The sequence below is a fragment of the Trifolium pratense genome, linkage group LG2, assembly GCF_020283565.1.
Source record: "Trifolium pratense cultivar HEN17-A07 linkage group LG2, ARS_RC_1.1, whole genome shotgun sequence".
NCBI classification, from domain to species: Eukaryota; Viridiplantae; Streptophyta; class Magnoliopsida; order Fabales; family Fabaceae; genus Trifolium; species Trifolium pratense.
In genome coordinates, this window is record NC_060060.1 from 59,143,963 (window position 1) to 59,164,092 (window position 20,130).

The window sequence follows — 20,130 nt, forward strand, 5'->3', positions numbered from 1 at the left end:
TTTTTCTAGAAGAAAAATCATCAAAATAATAATGAAGTTTATATGTTATAAAAAATTGAAATTTATAAAAGAATAATCAAAATAATAATCAAGTTTTATTTTGATACACTTTTAGTTTATAAAAAAAGAAAATCAAAGTGATAATCAAGTTTTTCAATATTCAAACAAAGATAGCTAGAGAGTCGGTGACACATTTCCCTTAAGAGGTGGTAATCAACTAATCTTGAAAGTCAAAGGAACCTTTAAATTTCAGTCAATTAATTAAAATATAGTATTATTTTAATTCCATCCATGTCTATTATTCCCTTCTTTTTTTTCCCAATTTTCTTTTTAACTGATCTTTTGGTTAGCCAAGCACTTATACAAATAAATTAGGAGAGGAAGTGAGTGCTATGCATTCGAACTCACTCACACTCGTGTTGTTAACCATAACACTACAACATGAAGAGTAATATTTTAGTTTTTGGTCTTATACAAAATAGCAAATATTATTAAAAAGACTTAAATGCACTTTTGGTCCCCCTATTTTCAAAAAAAATGAAGTTTTGGTCCTCCTATTTTAAAAACCAACTTTTTAGTCCCCCTATTTTCATTTTTTTTGAGTTTTGATCCCCCATCCTATTTTGGAGTTAATTTTGTTGATGTGGCCTTGTAACTAATGATGTGGCAACATTCATGTGGACAAATTTAATATCCATGTCATTATTATATATTTTTAAATTCAATAAAACTTTATTTATAAAATATTTTAATTGTTACAATTATATATTCAACTGAAATAATAATTGTTAAATCTTATAAAATATGAAATTTGAAACTCTAATTATCAAACCTTCAACTACTAGAATTTTATTCACCGTCGGAGAGAATCCTTCCTTATGGATTTCACTAATTTTATGGTTTCCGTTCAAACTCAACAATTTTTAGATTTTTAAAAACGAAAAGAAATTAGAGATGATTTTGTATTTCAATAGAAATTACTCATACTCTTTAAACTATCTATGACTTTGGATGAATTTGAATGAAAACCCAAAAATTGTTTTAAGTTTGAAGTTTAATTCTAGATTGGTTTTATATAAAGTTGGATGATGATGAAAGTTGAAGGTTCTTGAAACACAAAACTTGCTTTCAATATGCAATTGTTTGATATGAATCAAAGAGGATCATGTCCATGTTGTGATTGTTTGTTTTTTCTTAGGTTTAATAAATTAGTTGTTGTGAATTTTTGGATTTTTTATTTTAATGAACTTTCTTAGGTTTAATTAAATTATTTTATAAAATAAATTTTATTGAATTAAAAACAAATAATGACATGAATATTAAATTTGTCCACGTGGACGCTGATATGCATTAGTGACGATGTCACGTCAACAAAATTAACCCCAAAATAGGATGGGGGATCAAAACTAAAAAAAATGAAAATAGGGGGACTAAAAAGTTGGTTTTTAAAATAGGGGGACCAAAACTTCATTTTTTTGAAAATAGGGGGATCAAAAGTGCATTTAAGCCTATTAAAAATTTACACACAACAACCGTAATATTTTGAATTTAAATCCTAACAAAGACATCTGACATATAATATCGATATTTATTAGTTGATTTAAGACACGTCGACAATTTAGGGACGATTTATTTCTCAATCATTGACATTTTTTGTGGGAACAAGTTAAAATTTTGAAGAAACTTGTAAAATATAAACACGGGCTTTGAACTAAGTGTAAATAGTGAATTTGAAAAAAGTTCAATAAGTTTTACGTTGAAAAACAACACATTTTAGTAATTTTTATATATTGTAGTGTGGTCACTTGGAGTGTGCCCCAAGGATCACCCAATTTTATAAAAGGAATATATACAAAACACAACGTAATTCTTGACCATCACATACATGTGCAGCAATCCGATCAAGTTAGGCTTGAGTGACGTATATTTTTAATACCCAAAAAAGAAAAAATAATAAATATTAATTTTTCATGAAATAAATGTGTGTGTCTATCCGTTTTAATTGTGCGCATGTTTTTTTTTACCATAAACGGATGCGCATATTACCTCTTTAAATAGATGAGTACGTCTCACTTGCAAATTACTCCGGTTTTGATGGTGGCTTTTGTACCATATCGAGTGTGCAATTCTTGACTGATTATTGATTGCCGCAAAACATCTTAAAGAAATCTACCTAGTCCGCAATTCGACTCAATAATTTCTTCAACAACATATTTTGAAAATCGAATTTTTAAATTCAAAAACAACATTTTTCTTGACAAGAATTGTTCCTTGACATCGAGTAGTATTATATTTATATTTTTAGCAAAATATTTTAGCTGTAAAAGTAACCGATTCAATCATTGTAGCAAAAGTTCTAGACTATATATATACTATTACAGTATTACTAACATATACTTGACTCTTGATTAGTCAAAGATGTTGTCTATATAATAGTATAGTACGACAAAAAGTACGTATTTTTATTTATTTTTTGTCTAAAAGTACGTATTTCTATTAATTAAATATAGTTTTGCATTTTCTTGTATGCACAACGACTACAAGAGGCCTAAACACGGTTAATTAACCACTTCTTAGAATGTCATATTTTTGTCAAATAATTTAATGAAAAAAATCATAAGTTAAATATAAAAAGTGGAGAACGTGGATTCAAAATTTATCAATGGAATTGTACTTGCATAACACTACCCAAAACATCTTATTTGCTTAGAAATATAATCTTTTTCTTTTACCATAGAAACATAAAGTTAATTGGCATGAATGGTTAGATATCAAGCTGACCCAAATGCTCAACCTTCTTATACCCACAGTCCCAAGCGAGATTCGAACATTCTAGAATACCCCCAAATTCCGTCACATACGTGGTACACCACCCTAAATGCTTTGAAAACCCACAACACCAATTGTCATCACTAGCTCGAATGACACCACCACAACCTACCACTAAGGTGCCCTTACTAGCACCATACGTATTCAAAACTACCATTCATTAGCGGGTTTCTTTCAAGCAATCAATGTATGAGCTTTATTCATGTGTGAGCTCGTAATGCCTCCATATAATGATAAACCATATGACATGCTTGCAACCAAGAATTGGAAGTGAGAAGCTCTGCGCGACAATGACAATGTTGTGGCAGTGCCCTGTTCAATTTTCAAAAACTATAAATTGGGTTGACGATTACGGAATTTCAGAGAAACGTGATTTGGAGCGTGAAGATAGAATAACAATTTGGATATTTGGGGGAGCAATTTAGAAACTGGGAAGATTTAGATATTTAGGGATTATGGTTCATGAGTCCATGATTCAAGAATTGAGTTTGTGTTAAGTGTTAACTGTTCAACATTGTGCAACCGCTTCAGAACAACATATCATAACCGATTTTATAAACCGGTTATGATCATACCCACTTTTATAGCCAGTTTTTTAGTACAAAAATCCAGTTTTCAAAACTGGTTTTTCTTTTAAAATATCCAATTTTCAAGGACCAATAAAATGAAAGCTTTTGTATTTGTTTTAGCAATTGTCTGACATGCATGTTTCTTTCACCAAATAGGCTAACAGGTTAAGAAATATATATACACCAATGTTTCTAAATAGAAGCTTTGTGAATAAATATTAGAGATAAGCCACTCTAGACTACAAGACTACCACAAGTTAAAGAAACTAATGTCATTTATGAGCAGGGGTGACAGTTCACACAAATACATGAGTTATGGTTACTGCTAATACTTGTGTGTTCAGAGCATTACATTTATAGTATTAGTTCTCTTCTTGATAAGGACTTAAGGGGAGCCTGTTCTCCTATAGTCGTGGCTTAGTTTCTTGTATTTTACTTTCCTTTTAATATCAGGAAAAAAAAAAGCATTACATTTATACATTTATATACGGACCAATTCAATCAATTGTGTGCAAGTGTTGGATCCTACTTACAGAAGATGATACAGCTTCAGTTTCAGTTGAAACATCAAGGAAGCATCTTAAATAATAACAACAAAAACTAATATAGATTTTGCATCATCAACATGCATTCTTGTTATCATATTGTTTTGTCATGTAATGCTTCCCAGTACAACAAAGCCAACATTATCTTTTCTATGCATTCGATATCACCAAATGAAGCACATAGTAATATCTAATCTAACCAGACATTACAAAATATCTATTAGACTAATCAGATCAAACCAGTATTATAAAGTATAAACCATTACTATTACTAATAATCTGTCAAACACTCAAACCATTAGTTCAATATTACTAATCTGGCAAGACATTACAAAATAATGGACAAAGATATTGTTAACATCTCCTGTCAAGTTCTATCATCTCTCCCTCTTTCACTTTTCTCCCACCTGTAGGAAGAACAAAGCATGGACAAAGAAGTTACAGGCATATGAAATTCCATAAACTAAAAAAACTAATTCTACACATTATGACATATTCTATATCATGATAAAACTAGAGAGAGATTGACAAAAAGTTAACATCTATGGCACAAAATATTATCTAGTCAAGAGGTCAGTATGTGAAGGTTTACAATTAACTCAGATGGAATAAATAATTACAGAATCATTCTGTTCCAAAACAAAAATTTCTTAATTTCAGTCTCGAACATTCTATTCAAAACATACAGCTCTGAAGGGTCTTATTCACAATCCAGATATCACTCCCATAACACCATCTAGGGAATCAAATATATACTCTGGATATTTGTAAGAAAACTCCTCCATTTTATTTGCATTGCACGTTTTAGCAAATTATGAGTTGAAGACAGTTTTGGACTATGCAGTGATATACATATTTCAAGACTAAGTTACAATTTTAACACTTATAATAATAAATGACTTCACTTCAAACTCAATTTTAACTATTAGTTTTATAGTTCATTCAAAATTATGTTTGACAAGCTGTCACCCAAAAGTATACCAAAACTAATTTGTGATAACAAAATATCCGTATCTACCAAAATTTAATTATCTGAATTGAAAGAAAATAAAAATGCTAAAAATGCAACAATACAAAGGACATCAGATGCTACAGCCAATAAAGTAAAAATGGAGCGGAAAATGTTGTGCCAAAGTTCATGTTATAGACTTACAGGCGAGTAACTACATGTTATGATGACTGTCGTACATGTTAGTGCAGTATGAGAGCTAGTATAGGGAGAAGAACTATGGCGCAGAGAGAGGAATCGGCTTCACAGAACTTTGAATACGCCGGAATGCCGTTCTCACTCTTTCTTTAAGGCCTTCATTTTCACTCTCAACTTCACCACTTTCTTTGTTGAGTTCTGCCACATTGCCATCAATGTTAATTATCAGCTTCCCATTTTCTCCAACCTTCACATTTCCAAACAGTGAATTGAGGAGGGCATGCATAACCTTCTCTGTCTTCTTCTCATTCTCTTCCTCAATCTTTACGGCATCAGTTTCAGCCATTACTTTTGGGAGATCGCGGCTGATATTTAAAACTAGAGCAACAACTGAATCCGATACCATGTCACTAATGGGGTCTGACGTCCAATGCAATGAGATATGCTTATCAGACTCATGCTTTACTGTTACACGGTCATGAACTACCAATGTTGGAACTCCAGATTCTTCATCGACTGACGCCTCCACGCTCTCATATATTTGTTTGAGTCTATGCTGTATGACACTAAAGGCGCCTGAATAAGGGATGGTAATTCTCTGTGTGACGTTTACCGTTGATAGCTGTGAGAAGACATGGAGATCATCTGGTGCCATTATTTGATATGTGAAGCCTTTTTTAACTAGCAAACCACTAACGGTTTCACCCACTAGCGGTGTTTTTTCAGCCAGCTTCCCAATGGATTTTGCCATTTTCTGTGAATTGAAATACATTTCGACAGATTGACAATTTTTTGGAGTAAGGATCTTAGTGTTACGGTCAGCAAACTGAGTCATGAGCTTCTGTTTGAGCCTTCCCATCTCATTAGCTGCCCCGTGAACAAGAATGATGTTGGGCGGATTGAGCTCTTCCAAGAATGCACTTGTTTGAGCAGAGTCAGCATGAGCAGAAAAGGAAATGTAGTGCACCTGCATGTTGAGAGGTGCAGAGAGTCCATTCATCAGAGTAACTTCCTTTGGTTCATTGAGGATAGTTTTAGCCAGTGTCCCCTCAACAACATACCCAGGTATAACACAAGAATTTTTCTTGTCAGAGCACCACATATCAAATAATTGCCGTGACAACCCACTCTGAAGTCCACCGGGGCTTGCCATCACAACAGACGGTCCTACATCTTTGAAAATATCAATGCTACTCAAAGCCGATATGTGCTTAAAGACAAATGGATTTGACTTTGCATTCTGAATCCTGTCATTCATCGAAAGAGTGTAAGTCTCATAAACAGTCAAACATTTTTTTGCAAGTGGAGAAGCATAATAGATGGGTATATTATGGAGTTCCGGATGATTTGCCCAATACTCATCAAGGATCAATAGTAGCTCTTGCGCACGACCCAGGGCATAGGCCGGAATCAACACACGCCCCCCTTGAGAAATGGTTGAATGAATAACATCAGTAAAGCGTTTTTCTCGGGTGTGCCGAGGCTGATGGTGTTGTACGCCATAGGTTGATTCTATAATGCATACATCAGGGGAGAACTGTGGGGTCTCTGCAGCTCGAAGATGTCGGTCTTCCTCACGTGAATAGTCTCCTGTATATAGCACTCGAACACCTGCAATGTCAACCATAAACATAGCAGCACCAAGGACATGTCCTGCAGTGTAACACCAGAATCTAATACCGTTCACTTCAACTGTTTGGTGGAAATCAATAACCTGCAGTCACCAATACTACTACTACTGTTAACATGAACATTCAAATTAAGATCCTAAAAACATACATACTCCAATACTATAACTATTGTTCCAAAAGAAAAATAAAACCCTAAAAAACCATTAACCTGCAGTCACCAATCACTGTTAACACACACATTGAAGTTTAGACTTTAGAGGCTAAAAAACATACACATTATCATAATGGCAAGTCTCATGAAAAAGAAAGAGAAAATAAATTGAATTATCATAAAGCAAAGCAAAGCACATGAAGAAATGAGAGAGCAACCTCAATTTTATCCATGGAGCGGTTAATATCTTGTTCATCGTAAAGCATATCATCGATGGAAACCTTGCTGACTTTAACATAATCAGATAAGAGGAGCTTGTAAATGGCCTTTGTTGCGTAGGTCATGAAAACTCGGCCTTTGAAAGTGGTTTTCTCAAGAAAATAAGGAAGTGATGCAGCATGATCCAAGTGGAAATGAGTTATGAGAAGTACGTCGACTGTTGAAGGATCGATTTCGTCAAAGTAAGGCAGCGCCGCCATGCCGGAATAGCCGGGGTGGATACCACAATCGAACAAAACGGTTTTGCCTTTATAGGTCATGTATACACAAGAACGACCAACTTCGTTACCAGCACCTAATGGTGTTACTATCAATTGATCTTCATCTTTGTTGCTGCTCGCACCACTCAATTCACGTTTCTTTACTGAACTCATTCTGAATCAAATCTTGATTCTCTCTTTCACTCACTGCACTACCAGATTGAGTTCAACAATTGAACTGTTCCTCGACTCTACTCTACTCTGCAACAAACAAGTAACAACCATGAATTAAGACAGAGGGATATGCTCGCTAAGGTGAACCCTAATTTCAGTAAGCATGTAAACGTATATGGTGTCTATCTGTATATAAAAATCTTACATAGTTGTGGAATTGCATATCTAAACCATAATCCACAAACCAATGAAAACCTTTCATATACCTTAAACCGGTTTTTTTTACTCAAACCAATTTTAAACCGGTTTTTTTACTCAAACCAATTTTAAAACTTTTTTTTTACTCAAATTAATTTTAAAACTGATTTTTTTAAGAAAAAAGTTTATACTTCTTCATAGGCGTTGCCATAAATGCACACAATGGCAGAACACAAACTGATTGTATATTGAGCACGAAAAATCACCTACTTGAGTGTAAGTCCAATTAAAGGCTTCTAAGGGAAATCATCGCATATAAACTATAATGATCAGAAACAGTAATTGTAGCAGCAGAAGAATGCATCATCTATGGTTATTTACCATCAAATTCATATACCTTTTCTATTTTGCAGCATCTCAGAACAATAGCAATACACAAGAACTACTTAATTATAGAACTACTCAACAGATTCAACAAGTTATTCAACAGAAATCAACATTAGATTATTAGATTCACTCACCGATTAAGCTGATTTTGCGATTTAAGCTGATTGGATTGTCGTCGATGGTGAGTGGTTGTGCGACGGAGGACGAGGTGGATTCGCCGGTGGGAGTGGGTTTGACGGAGGAGGAGAGTGGGTTTGACGGAGGAGGATTCGCCGGTGGGAGTGGGTTTGACGGAGGGGGATTTGCGATGAAACTGTGATTTTGTGATTTGGTTTCTCGCTTTTGATTAGCGGTAATTGGAAAATTCTAATATAGAGGCAATTCAATTTTTTTGACTGGAATGGGGGTGTGTATATAGATCGGGTTGAATTGGTTTTTGGCCAAAACAAAAATTTGAACCACATAAGTTTGGTTGATAGTTTATATTGTACTATTTTCTCTAAATATTTAGTTGATTATTAATATTTTTGTGTCAATAATGTTTTTCATTACATTATATTAATTGGGGAGGGATCAAATTACAGCGGTGTAACATTTGAGTAATGTTACACCGCTTAATAACGATTTAACGAATACAAATTTTATAAAATTTACCGTTGGATTGAAAGTTTATATCATATAGATTATTTATGTTGAATTTTACAAAAATCTAAAATCGTTTGATATGTTATTGAGACATATCAAGATTAACGGTTTATGCATTTTTATTGAATACCATTAATCTTGATATGTCTCAATAACATACCAAATGACTTTAGATTTTTGTAAAATCTAACATAGATGATCTATATGATATAAACTTTTAATCCAACGGTCGATTTTTAAAAATTTGTATTCGTTAAAGCGTTATTGAGCGGTGTAACATTGCCCAAATGTTACGCCAGTGTAATTTGATCTCTCCCCATATTAATATATTAAATTAACTTTAATAAATTCAACTTTGCATACTTTTGTTGCTCATGATGTTCTTTTTGGATTCAATTGCATATTTTTTTTTCCTTTCACATCTACTTTGTTATTTAAGGCTCTTTTTGTATTGATGGAATATAATGGAATAGAGCGGAAAGAATATAATAGAGTGGAATGTAATGAAGCGGAATTGAATAAATCTTTCATTCCAAACATAATAGCCTTATGTATACATGTCTCATCCTTTAAATGGGTTTCATTTAGCCTTAAATTTGATGTTCTAAGGTTATTTTAAAACCATATTTGAAATGTAGAAATATTTAATGGTCTTTGTTCCTTATTTCAAGTACATCAGAAATGTGAAGAAATGGTATTATGGTACTGACAACGTCGACTCCAAGTTTCCTATAACAAAGCAGACCCTATTAAAACCGTAAGACTAAATTTGATAATTTTTTGCTTAACATATAGTACAATTTTTTTTCCTTATTTGCCATAGCTTAACATATAGTACAATTTTTTGCTGTAGTATACTTTGTACAAACTATAAAGGGATGACAACGGGCGCCCATGAGTGCGGGTTTGACACTTACCAAACCCACACCCGAAATCATCACTCAAACCCAAAGACTGTTCGGGTGGCAAAACAACACCCACAGAAATAGAATTTAATAGACATGCGTGAAAATGTAAAGTAATTTTCCTATTTTACCCCTACAAACAACTTAATATTCCTATTTTACCCTTTTTATTATTTTATTTTACTTTTACATTTAATAAAAACTACAAATTGGAACACAAAATTTTTTTTCCGGAACACTTGAATTAAATATTCCAGTAAAAAAAAATTGCAAACCGGAATAGTTTTATAAAGTATTCCGTTAACGAGATCTCGGCTTTATCATCTCCATTGTTCAACAACTCCAAAACCCAAAAGTTCCTCGTCTTGTGGCTTCTTCTTCGGAACAATCCTCCATGGCCAAAGTTCAAGCTTTATTGTCTAGTGTTTTTTGGCATCTTCCAGTTCTTCTCTTACACCTTCTATTTTAATTAACTCCTTCAATTCATTTTCACCAATCAGACCCTCCCTTCATTTTTACATTGCAGCACACCTCACCATAAAATATTCCTTATCGCTTCTTTCTCACCAACCACCCTTTAAATCGAATCACGGTTTGTGCTTGAAATTAGAATTGCATATTGGCCAAAGATCATTGTTGAATAAATTGCAAACTGGATTTTGGGTGTGGTTGAGACATGACTTCACTTTGGTTACCGGAATACTTTATCTAACTATTCTGGTTTGCAAATTTTTTACCGGAACACTATATGTTTGTTCAGATTTTTTTTTAGTTTTTCCATGTATAACTTTGATTAAATGTAAAGGTGAAATGACATAATAAAAGGGTAAAATAGGAATATTAGGTTGTTTGTAGGGGTAAAGAGTTAAATGTTTGGGTGGAAAAAAAAATTTCCAGCTGGACATTTGCCTTGAATTTCAATCATTTGGCCCTTTTAAGCCATTTATTTGACAATGATCAGAAATAGAATTTAATAGACATGCACTGAAAATGTAAAGTAATTTTACATAGTCATCCAATAAAAAAACATAAATGTGACATGTCATACAACTATTTTTAAAAATATTTGTGATTTGACTAAATACAAAATACTCATTAGAGGTCAGTGCAAAATTAACTTGAAATATAAACATCGTATCATTAGATTTATGTAGTAACAAACTACAAAGGAGAATCAATGGGCAGGAAGATAAAGGAAGTGAAAAGAAGAGTGGGGGTTGAGAATTGAGATGTGTGTCTACTGTCTACTATCACCATTGACAACTCTTCAAGCAATGATGTGACTAGCTTATTTGAAGATAATAAATGTGAAGGATTGAAAGAACACTATTTCTATAAGTAGTGTTAGAAATGCATTCAGATTTGTCGATTTTCACCTAATAGGATAACCATATTCAAAGAGTGCACAAGCTTTGCCGGAATTACATGCAAAAAGTTGTAATCGGAATATGTATCAGACCCACAATTGTCAAAACTTAAATATAACTGAAAATGTTAATACTAATAGTTGAAAGGACAATAGCCATGGATAACAACATCCGATATTCACGTTTGATACAAACAAGACCAATATGGTAGAGCAAGTTAAGTATAGTTTAAGCTCCCTACAGAATAACCAAACTGATAAAAACCAATAACAACTCTGGTACAATAATTATCCATTAAACAATTCAAATACCCTCAATCATAATTCCAATACTTCCCAGAATAGTGCTGGAGTTTCGGAGATCCGCATGCATTCTCAGGAAATCAACTACCACCACCAGACAGAACCTACAAAAAAGTTAATGCTTCTTAGGAGACATAACAAATTTCTATAATAAATATACAAAACCAAATGAAATAGGCAAGCACAACTAAATCCTTTAGTATAAACTGAGTTATTGGAAATGTTTCCGATTTAATTTTATGTTTGATTCTCTGCTACAAGAACTTCACAGTAATTCTCAATCATTTAATATGCTTTAAATACCTGGCGTGGTGATCGTGGAGATGCTGATCGTGGTGATCGTGGTGATCTTGGCCTGTAATTGGATAAACAATTTAAGAGCATTAAAATGGTGGATTTGCACTAAAATATAAAATAAAATCATATCTAAGTACAGTATGTTTTGTGTACCTGGAAGGCTTGATTGGTGATGCTGATCTGGATCTGGACCTGGACCTGGACCTAGACCTGGAAATAGATCGTGACCTAGACACAGATCGCTCCAAAGATCTACTGCAGAATGAAACAACACAATTTTTCATATCAAGTGTGTATGTCTAAAAGGCATGACAATGTACCAAAAGTCAACATCAGAAAGTGACAGCACCTTCTAGCCCTTTTCGGACTTCTGCTCCTGCTGGGGCTCCTGCTGCGGCTCCTTGAACGACTGCTCTCGTACTTTCTCACCTGCAAGATAATACTTTTATTTATGTGCAATTCTCCAGATAATATGTCTCATGCAAACCGTGAAATAGTCCTGTACTAAAGCATCAAGTGCCACATGCAACTTCATTTTATAGGAAAAAGAAACAAAGACAAGACAAACAAGGGTGCAACAAGCACATCTTAAAATATTACTGTAGATTTAACCCTCTCATGAACAATGTATTAAATAAATGGTTAGTACAGATATGGTTACCCGAATATATGATCTCGCCCAAGGATTTCTAAATTCAGTATCATCCAGTTTCCGAATCTGTGAAAAAGAAAATATGCTTTTAAACAGATGGAAGGGGAATATAGTATCAATCTTGGTATAATTCATCAAAATGAAACACTTACAGCATATTTCATGTCATCATAATTAGTGTAATCAACAAGGCCAAAAGTCCCTGAACAAAAAAAAAAAAAAAAACCATTATGAGTGATAGGGACAATAAATATATTGCAAGCTCAGAAATATACGGGAAAACGAATATATTCCAAAAAACGTAAAGCTAGTAGTAATCTGATATCACAAAGGCTAATTCTGGTACCTAGTAACTAAACTAAAACCAGAGCACTGAAACAATTGGGAAGACAGTACTATAAGTCAGAAGCACAAGGGATGTCTACTCCCAGGGTCACTAATGTCAAACTGACCAAATGTGGGGCTGATCATAAGAAATATTATTTAATATACAAAACAGATGGGAGATTCCACCTAAGTTATTTGTCTTTTAGTAGGCCTTGGTTTCTTGCATACCACTCAGATGGAGCAGAAAATAAAAAACATGCACCATACATGCATGATACAACAGCATAAATAGAAAATGGTAAAAACCTGATAAAAACATAGCAAAGCACCAACCAAAATAATGGTAAAAACCTGATAAAAACATGGCAAAACACAAACCAATATGAATGTGTACCTTCACTATCACGGGAAACTTCAGCAAAACAAACATCACCAGCCTTTCGCATATGATCCTGAAGCCAAATATTAAAATTATAGAGGATGTTGCTTTGACTATTTGTTATTTGTGATTTTTCAGTAATATGAACATTTTGATACCTTCAAATCTTGCCAGGATGCAGAAGATGGGAGTCCACGAACAATAACTGTAGTTAACCATAAAAACTAAGATATTCTGGTGTACGCAAAATCATGAAAATATGAAAACAAAAATATCTTCAATAATTATGGTTGATTTGTAATAATACACATTAGACAAATATCACTTGTAATTTATAAAGCACTTGCACCAAAATATATATATATATATATATATATATATATATATATATATATGCGGAAAATTTCTGAAAATTTTGAATTCATACACATGCAGTCACAGATGAATCAAGGACAATGATTCCAGAGTTTTCAGGGTGAAAAATCTTAAAATGTCATGAATGATGAATCCAGAAAATTCGAATTTTCTTTTGGACAGAAATTTTAATTCTTTACTTAAAGAATGATAAACATGCTATAGTCAGAGCAGTCTAAATGAAAATAAAAAGACCATTCAGCATATGTTCCCTATCATTTTTTATATCGGAAAAGGAATCTCCAAATATACACACCTCGAAATTCAGAATGGCGTGAGACACCAAAACGGCCCCCACCAGCACCGCCGCCGCCGCTGCCACGGCCTCCACCATCACCACCTCCATATCCACGTCGATCACTTGATGATGGCCCTCTACCTCCATGGGCAAGCTCCACCTACAACAAGAACTGATGAGTCATACCAAAGAAATAATGCACCTCACCAGAAAAAAGTTGGAACAGCTCCTTACCCTTAGTCGACATCCATCAAAGTTGTAACCATCCCGACCCCGAATTGCATCTTCCGCATCTCGTGCATTGTCAAACTACCAAGCCAAAATACAAGTAATCAGGTGGTGAGAAAAAGGATGCAGGGCATTGCCCAGAAAAAATATAGAAGAGTCGTGTTAAATACCTCAACAAAACAATAACACGGAGGGCGAGGAGGAACCTTCAATTCAATTTCCATGATGCGGCCATACTGTTGAAGGAATAATAGATAACCAATGTAAAATGACTACAATAATACACAATAACCAACCCCACCCAATGACGCTTGAAACTACATATAAGAACAACATCAAGCAATAGAAATAATTAAAAAAGAAATCCAAATCCTTAAGTTAATAAAGCTCAGCAAACTACAGTCCATTCAGAGGCAAATGAGGTCCACAGAAAAACTGTCAGTATGGGTGGTCAAGAATTTAAGATGATTCTTTATCCTTGCTTGTAAGTTTCAAGAATTGAGTATTGCATACTATTTGCTTGTCAGTTAATATAACAAACAACCACCAAGAGCTTTTCCCATTAATTGTTGTCATCTAATTTGAACCATGAATTATGTTTCAAGATATTTACTCATTAGATAACATAATTATAATTGATTGATTACCAATAATTAAAACTAAAAAAATAGTAGAAAATTCAGGTTTGAGTAGAGAATTCACAGTTCAAAATTTACAACAGTGTAAAGGTCGGTTGCAGACAATATGTGAATATAGAAAAATCCAGTAAGCAAGCAAACCGAACAAACGCAAAATATCATGAACTGAAAGCACCATAACATGAAACACAAGAAAAGTACGCGGATCAAACCTTGTAGAATAGATCTTCAATTTCTGATTCCCTTATATCAGAGGGCAGGTTGCCAACATAGATTGTGCGAGAAAAGCGACTACTCATATTTTCCACTACAAACAAAAACGGAAGCTCGTCAGCAAAGTATAAATCTATTACTTTCTGAAGCCACGCCAAAACCTGAAACAGCTAACTATCATGATTACTCTAATGATTACACAAACAAAAGTAAATAAAAACCAAAACTATGAAGCAAACCAAGAGAGCAATCCTTGAGATGAGCCGTGCTCCACAAGCTCCATTGCTCATTTGCTCCAAAGATGCTCCAAAGCTATAACAATATTGAAAATAAATTTGCTCTCCTCATCCTTTCCAGATTATTAGCAGGCATACACCTTCTGAGAGTGAGGAAGAATCTCCATTTATTTAAAAAAATAACCACAATTCCACCCCGATTCTCCCACTCCCACTCTATATCCCTATGTTTGAATGCAAAGCTCATATTTGTCCAAGCGCTTGTCATCTATCATAAAGAAAGCATTGGTGTCATGAGATCACATTATGATCAACATATACTCAACAAGTTACCTTACTCATCTCTCTTTTAACCGCTTTCAAAAATCAACCCTTGTCAAAATTTCTCAACATTACCCCTTATTGTATTTATATACAGTTCTTTTATCAACTTATTGTCCTCGAAATGTACCGGTACTATATCCTATAGCCTCACCTCACTATCTTAACTATCCCATGTAAATATTACACAAAATCTTGGGGGGTTGCGTAGCTCAACTGGCGTGAGCTAAGGGTTAAAGGAGCCCGAGTTCAAGTCCCGATGAACAACAAAAAATACTAACATTAACGACTAATTACTGACTTTGGCACGGTGAAATACAACCTTAATTAAAACATAACCAAAACATCCAATTTGGTTATTACTAAACAGCATCTTTGGAAAATGCAATCAATAACAAGAGAAATTGAGGCAACATAAACTGCGAATCAAAATGAGATCAAATTTACCTCAAAAACCCTAATTGAATAATTGAACATTCAAAATTCAATAGAGGTGTGAAAAGAATGCAAATTGAAGAATTCATAAATGATTTAATGTACGGCATACCAGAAAGATTACAGCTTGAGTACCAAATTGAACCTTCGCGAAACTGAAACCGAAGCTGGAAAACACGAAATCGAGAGAATGAAGAGAAAGAGAGAGTGAGATTTGGGATTAGGGTTCAAATTTATGGATCCAAAACGGGTTTGGGCCTCAATTTACAACATGGGCCCATTTTTATTTTTATTTCGCACGCTCCAAATTAGTTGTCTTAATAAGCAAAACAACATTGTACCAAAAAAAATAATAAAGGAAGAGATTGCTTTTAGTTTTCACCACCAGTTTAATTTAATTTGGGGTAGTTCTGACATCAAGTGGTTTCAGCTAAGGGTGCTCGCGGTGCGGTTTTATTCGGTTTTGAGCATAAAAGTCATTGTAACCGCGAAATAAAATTGCATGCAGTTCGGTTTGGTTCGGTTGGTTTTTAAAGAGTCGTCCAAACCAAACAAAACCAAACCAAAGCGATTAGGGTTGGTTCGGTTTGTGCGGTTTATCACGATATAAAAAATATGACGATACTACCAACTTGTTACAAAATAACATTAGGAAATTTTAATTTATTTTATTGTTTACATGATATAATATGCATATATGAAAATTGCATATACATAAGAACTTATTTTTAATACAAACAGTATAATTCTGGATCGCGTTAAATTATTTGTTTTGACAACCTATTGTTTTATAGACTCAATTTGGATTGACCTTGCTAAGTTGGACTAGGTAATAGGTTGATTGTTGCTAGTTGATAGAGTTAAGTTTAGTATTGCGGTTTGGTTTGGTTTGGTTTGGTTTGGTTTTCTAAAATAAAAACCGCAAACCAAACCGCGCGGTTTAGAAGAAAAATCATCCGTGCAGTTTAAACTAAATGCGGTTTTTTGTGGTTTCAGTTTAGATTGGTTCGATTTGCAATTTTACTTTTGGATTGTTTCGGATACGATCACCCCTAGTTCCAACCCTCTTCCGATCGCAGTTGCGGGAAATTAAACTGTAGTCCTCCATACCAAGTTCAACGTCAATCACCACTGAATGAACTAACGATTGCTTTGTGATGACAATGACATAGTACCAACGCTTTAATTTATAGAAAAAGAGTATGATAATTTAGAGTTTGTCTGCAAGATAAATAAAATTTGATTAAGATTAGGTATGGAGTATGAAACTATTAACAGACAGAGTTAGTATAAAGGGTGTATAAATCTATTTATCAAACAATTAAGATGTATCATACAAGCGCAAGTATAAGACATATATTATATACTAGAACTTTGACCCATACGGTGCATGAGTCTAATTAGATGTAATATGTAACAATAAAAAATAAAATACAAAAATTCTAAGAGCATTTTCAATAAGAGTAGTATAGGGAATTTCATAGACTAATTATTCTATATTTGTTTATGTGCTTATTTTATATTTTATATATTTTTTAAATAATTTTGGAACCCCATCGTTTTGTTTACTTATTGAAAAAAATTGCTGATAACTAAAGGTTAAAAAATTGATGATAATTAAAGGTTAAAAAAAAATTAAAGACATAATCAAGAACATAAACTTAAGTAGACATTCATAAATAAATAAAAATTGTGATTAATTCCGCCGTTCAAATTTATTGAAAACAGGGTTAACATATTAGGATTCCTAAATTCTTTCATAATTGAAGCACATGTTTTAGCGGTTGAAAGGTTTTATTGTAAGTAAGGGATGCAGGTTCGATGACAAATATGTATTTTTTTTAATATAAAGCTGTAATAAAAAGAAAGAGAAAATGAGAGGGGAAAAAATTTGGTTTAGGGTTAGCTTATGTTAGCAAGCTTATAATATAAGAGATTATCAGTTTTTAATTGTTTAAATTGTGCAATGAAAATTGATGGTGCTTAATTGTCGTATGAAATCTTTCCTATGAAAGATGATGGAGCTTAACACTTTGTGGACATAATTTAAATCACAATTGGTCTGCTAGTGCATATTGTATCAATTGATCATCGGTTAATAGTAAATCTGCAATGTTAAAATCAAGATAATGAATGTGATTAGTGACATGACTATGGTTGTGTTTGGTTGTATTGCAAAAAAAAAATTAATTTAGCAGAATTGAGTTTGATAATAACTTTCTAAATTACACGTGATAATAACTTTCCAAATCTCACATGATAATTATTCTCTAAATTTATGATCCGGTAGAAAAAAAAATTATTGACCAGGAAAGACATAAAAATATTTCGTGATGAATAATATAGTCAACAATAATTTTGATATGATATACTTTTAAAATTGATGGTGCTTATCAATTATTGCACATAATTTTAATCACAATTGATATACTTGCCATAATGGTTGGAAATATTGCCTTGCAATGAAGGGTTGTGGGTTCGAATCATAGTCAAGATAAAATTGTATTATTTTTTAATAAAAATTGCAAGATAAAATGGAGGGAAAACAGGGAAAACAAATTAGGGTTTAAAGTTTGCTTGTGTATACAAGCTTATAATATAAAAGATTATATAATTATATAATTAATGTTTTTTTTATAATATTGATATATTTATATATAAAATAAATTTTTAATTTAAATTAAAAATAATAATTTGCAAACCCTTGCTGGATCCGCCATGGGAGGGGGAAGGAAGATATGTTAATTAAATATATCTTTGGATCAAATGAGGGGAGGGGAGGGGAGGGGAGGGGAGGGGATAGAAGAGAATGAAAGAAATTTTAATTAAATTCACAAGAGAATAGAGAGATTTTAAATTTAATTTACCATTTCATCCTTAAAATCTTATAACATTGGTGTTTTAAAAACTTATATTATTTTTATTTTATGTATAAGAAATAACAATGATAGATGACCTTTAGTAAAAAAAATGATAGATAACCTAATAATAATGGTTTCTTTTTATTTATTTTTTTCGTCAAAAAAAAATAGTTTACATGCACACGAGTACTTATTTGGCTAGTACTGTTTTCCAACAACAAAGAAATGGTGTTTACTGTTCGAGGTATGTTATTCAAACACAAATTTGAGACACAAAATTGACACATCTCTCTTTCCACTCACAAAAGCACAAAACGAGGAATGCAAAAAATATTAAAAAAACAAAAAAAATATATTTGTTGTATTTTTGTCAAATAAATGTGTTTACCTACATTTTCCTTACTGTTCAGCAAGTACAATTTTTCAGCAACAAAGAAATAACGGTAGTCAGACTTGATTTTATGTTTATCCAAGTACAATCTTCTAAGTAAAATCAAATGAATAAAACCAACATAAAAACATCAAAATGTTTTTGTTGATTTGTTTGTGAACCCTCCAATTTGGGAAGAAGCAAAAAGTGAGCTTACGAGGGATTTTACTCTACTCCTTTTCCATCCCTTCATAAAAACCGAAAAAATACACCTTTTTTTTTTAACAACAACAACTAAGAAAATACACGTGATTAAAAAAAAAAATTCTCCTCACCCCTTCATCTATCCCGGACCAAAGAGACCTAACAAAGAATAGAATAATAAAAAATGCATTCATGAAAAATGATAATAATAAAAAATGATAATGATATTTTTAAATAAAAAACTAATCTTAGACTCCATAAAATATTGATTGTTCGGTAAACAGATGAAATTTAAAAGGGCCAAAATTTTCATGAATTACCACCATGTCCGAAAGAATTAATAATTCTCTAAAGAAAAATTCAAGGTAACAAAAGGTAAAAAAAGTCCGACCTGCCGGATTCGAACCAGCGACCTAAGGATGACAGCTTGAATACCAACTACAGTCCTCCGCTCTACCAACTGAGCTAAGGTCGGTTTGTGTTTAAAGTCTGATATTATGGTATATATTCCTTACCTATATTTTAAAAGATACTGTATCTTTCCTACATGGTTCGATGATTTAGTATATAAATTGATGAATTGAAAAAAAAAGTAATGGAAAAATAACATTAAATTAAATGCTTCATTTGTATCATAAAAATTAAATGCTTTATTGGTACAATTTATTTTGGATCATTTTAGTATAATTTATTTTTTAAAATGACTTATAATTTGATACGGATGGAGTAGTACTACCCTCACTCCAAATTATAATTCGTTTGGATCACTTTTATTAAATTAAAAAGTGAAACAAATATTACCATTAAAAAATGTTAAATTTAGATCAAATTTGTATGCCACCGAAAAATAAGGAATTTCCTAAATAGATACACACATGAGTTAATACAGGAAACTATTATTAGCCTTTGATTTTAAAAAATAAACAGTTGAGATTTGGTGTCAAATTAAAGTTTGACACCTGATGTCAACTGATCTTCTTGCATGTAC

At 32.8% G+C, this 20,130-nt stretch overlaps 2 protein-coding genes and 1 non-coding gene across 9 annotated transcripts; all 3 read right to left on the reverse strand.

Annotated features, from left to right (window-relative positions):
* Window positions 1-4,008: 4,008 nt before the first annotated feature.
* LOC123907106 (cleavage and polyadenylation specificity factor subunit 3-I-like) lies at window positions 4,009-8,597 on the reverse strand. 4 transcript variants are annotated; one of them, XR_006809155.1, is made up of 4 exons: window positions 8,245-8,597; window positions 7,091-7,612; window positions 5,097-6,804; window positions 4,009-4,350 (listed from the first exon to the last, which is right to left on the reverse strand). XR_006809155.1 is itself a non-coding variant. In XM_045957213.1 (3 exons), the coding sequence occupies exons 2-3, from the start codon at window positions 7,523-7,525 to the stop codon at window positions 5,170-5,172; spliced, it is 2,070 nt and encodes a 689-aa protein (XP_045813169.1). In that variant the 5' UTR covers window positions 7,526-7,612; window positions 8,245-8,579; the 3' UTR covers window positions 4,009-5,169. The 4 variants fall into 4 exon arrangements, 2 of the variants coding, with proteins under 2 accessions (XP_045813169.1, XP_045813170.1); XR_006809156.1 differs by having other exon boundaries at window positions 7,091-7,607; window positions 8,245-8,579; XM_045957213.1 differs by having other exon boundaries at window positions 4,009-6,804; window positions 8,245-8,579.
* Window positions 8,598-11,125: 2,528 nt separating this feature from the next.
* LOC123908705 (serine/arginine-rich splicing factor SR34A) lies at window positions 11,126-15,957 on the reverse strand. Of its 4 annotated transcripts, none has more exons than XM_045959421.1 (14): window positions 15,820-15,938; window positions 14,955-15,219; window positions 14,715-14,809; window positions 14,035-14,100; window positions 13,871-13,945; window positions 13,655-13,796; window positions 13,143-13,189; window positions 13,000-13,057; window positions 12,431-12,480; window positions 12,288-12,344; window positions 11,976-12,055; window positions 11,780-11,878; window positions 11,633-11,684; window positions 11,126-11,433 (listed from the first exon to the last, which is right to left on the reverse strand). In XM_045959421.1, the coding sequence occupies exons 3-14, from the start codon at window positions 14,799-14,801 to the stop codon at window positions 11,410-11,412; spliced, it is 837 nt and encodes a 278-aa protein (XP_045815377.1). In that variant the 5' UTR covers window positions 14,802-14,809; window positions 14,955-15,219; window positions 15,820-15,938; the 3' UTR covers window positions 11,126-11,409. The 4 variants fall into 4 exon arrangements, with proteins under 4 accessions (XP_045815377.1, XP_045815375.1, XP_045815376.1 ...); XM_045959419.1 differs by having other exon boundaries at window positions 11,780-11,881; XM_045959420.1 differs by lacking the exon at window positions 14,955-15,219 and having other exon boundaries at window positions 15,820-15,957.
* Window positions 15,958-19,527: 3,570 nt separating this feature from the next.
* TRNAY-GUA lies at window positions 19,528-19,617 on the reverse strand. The gene is given in 2 exon segments: window positions 19,528-19,563; window positions 19,581-19,617. It is a non-coding gene; the product is annotated as a tRNA-Tyr (tRNA).
* Window positions 19,618-20,130: the final 513 nt, after the last annotated feature.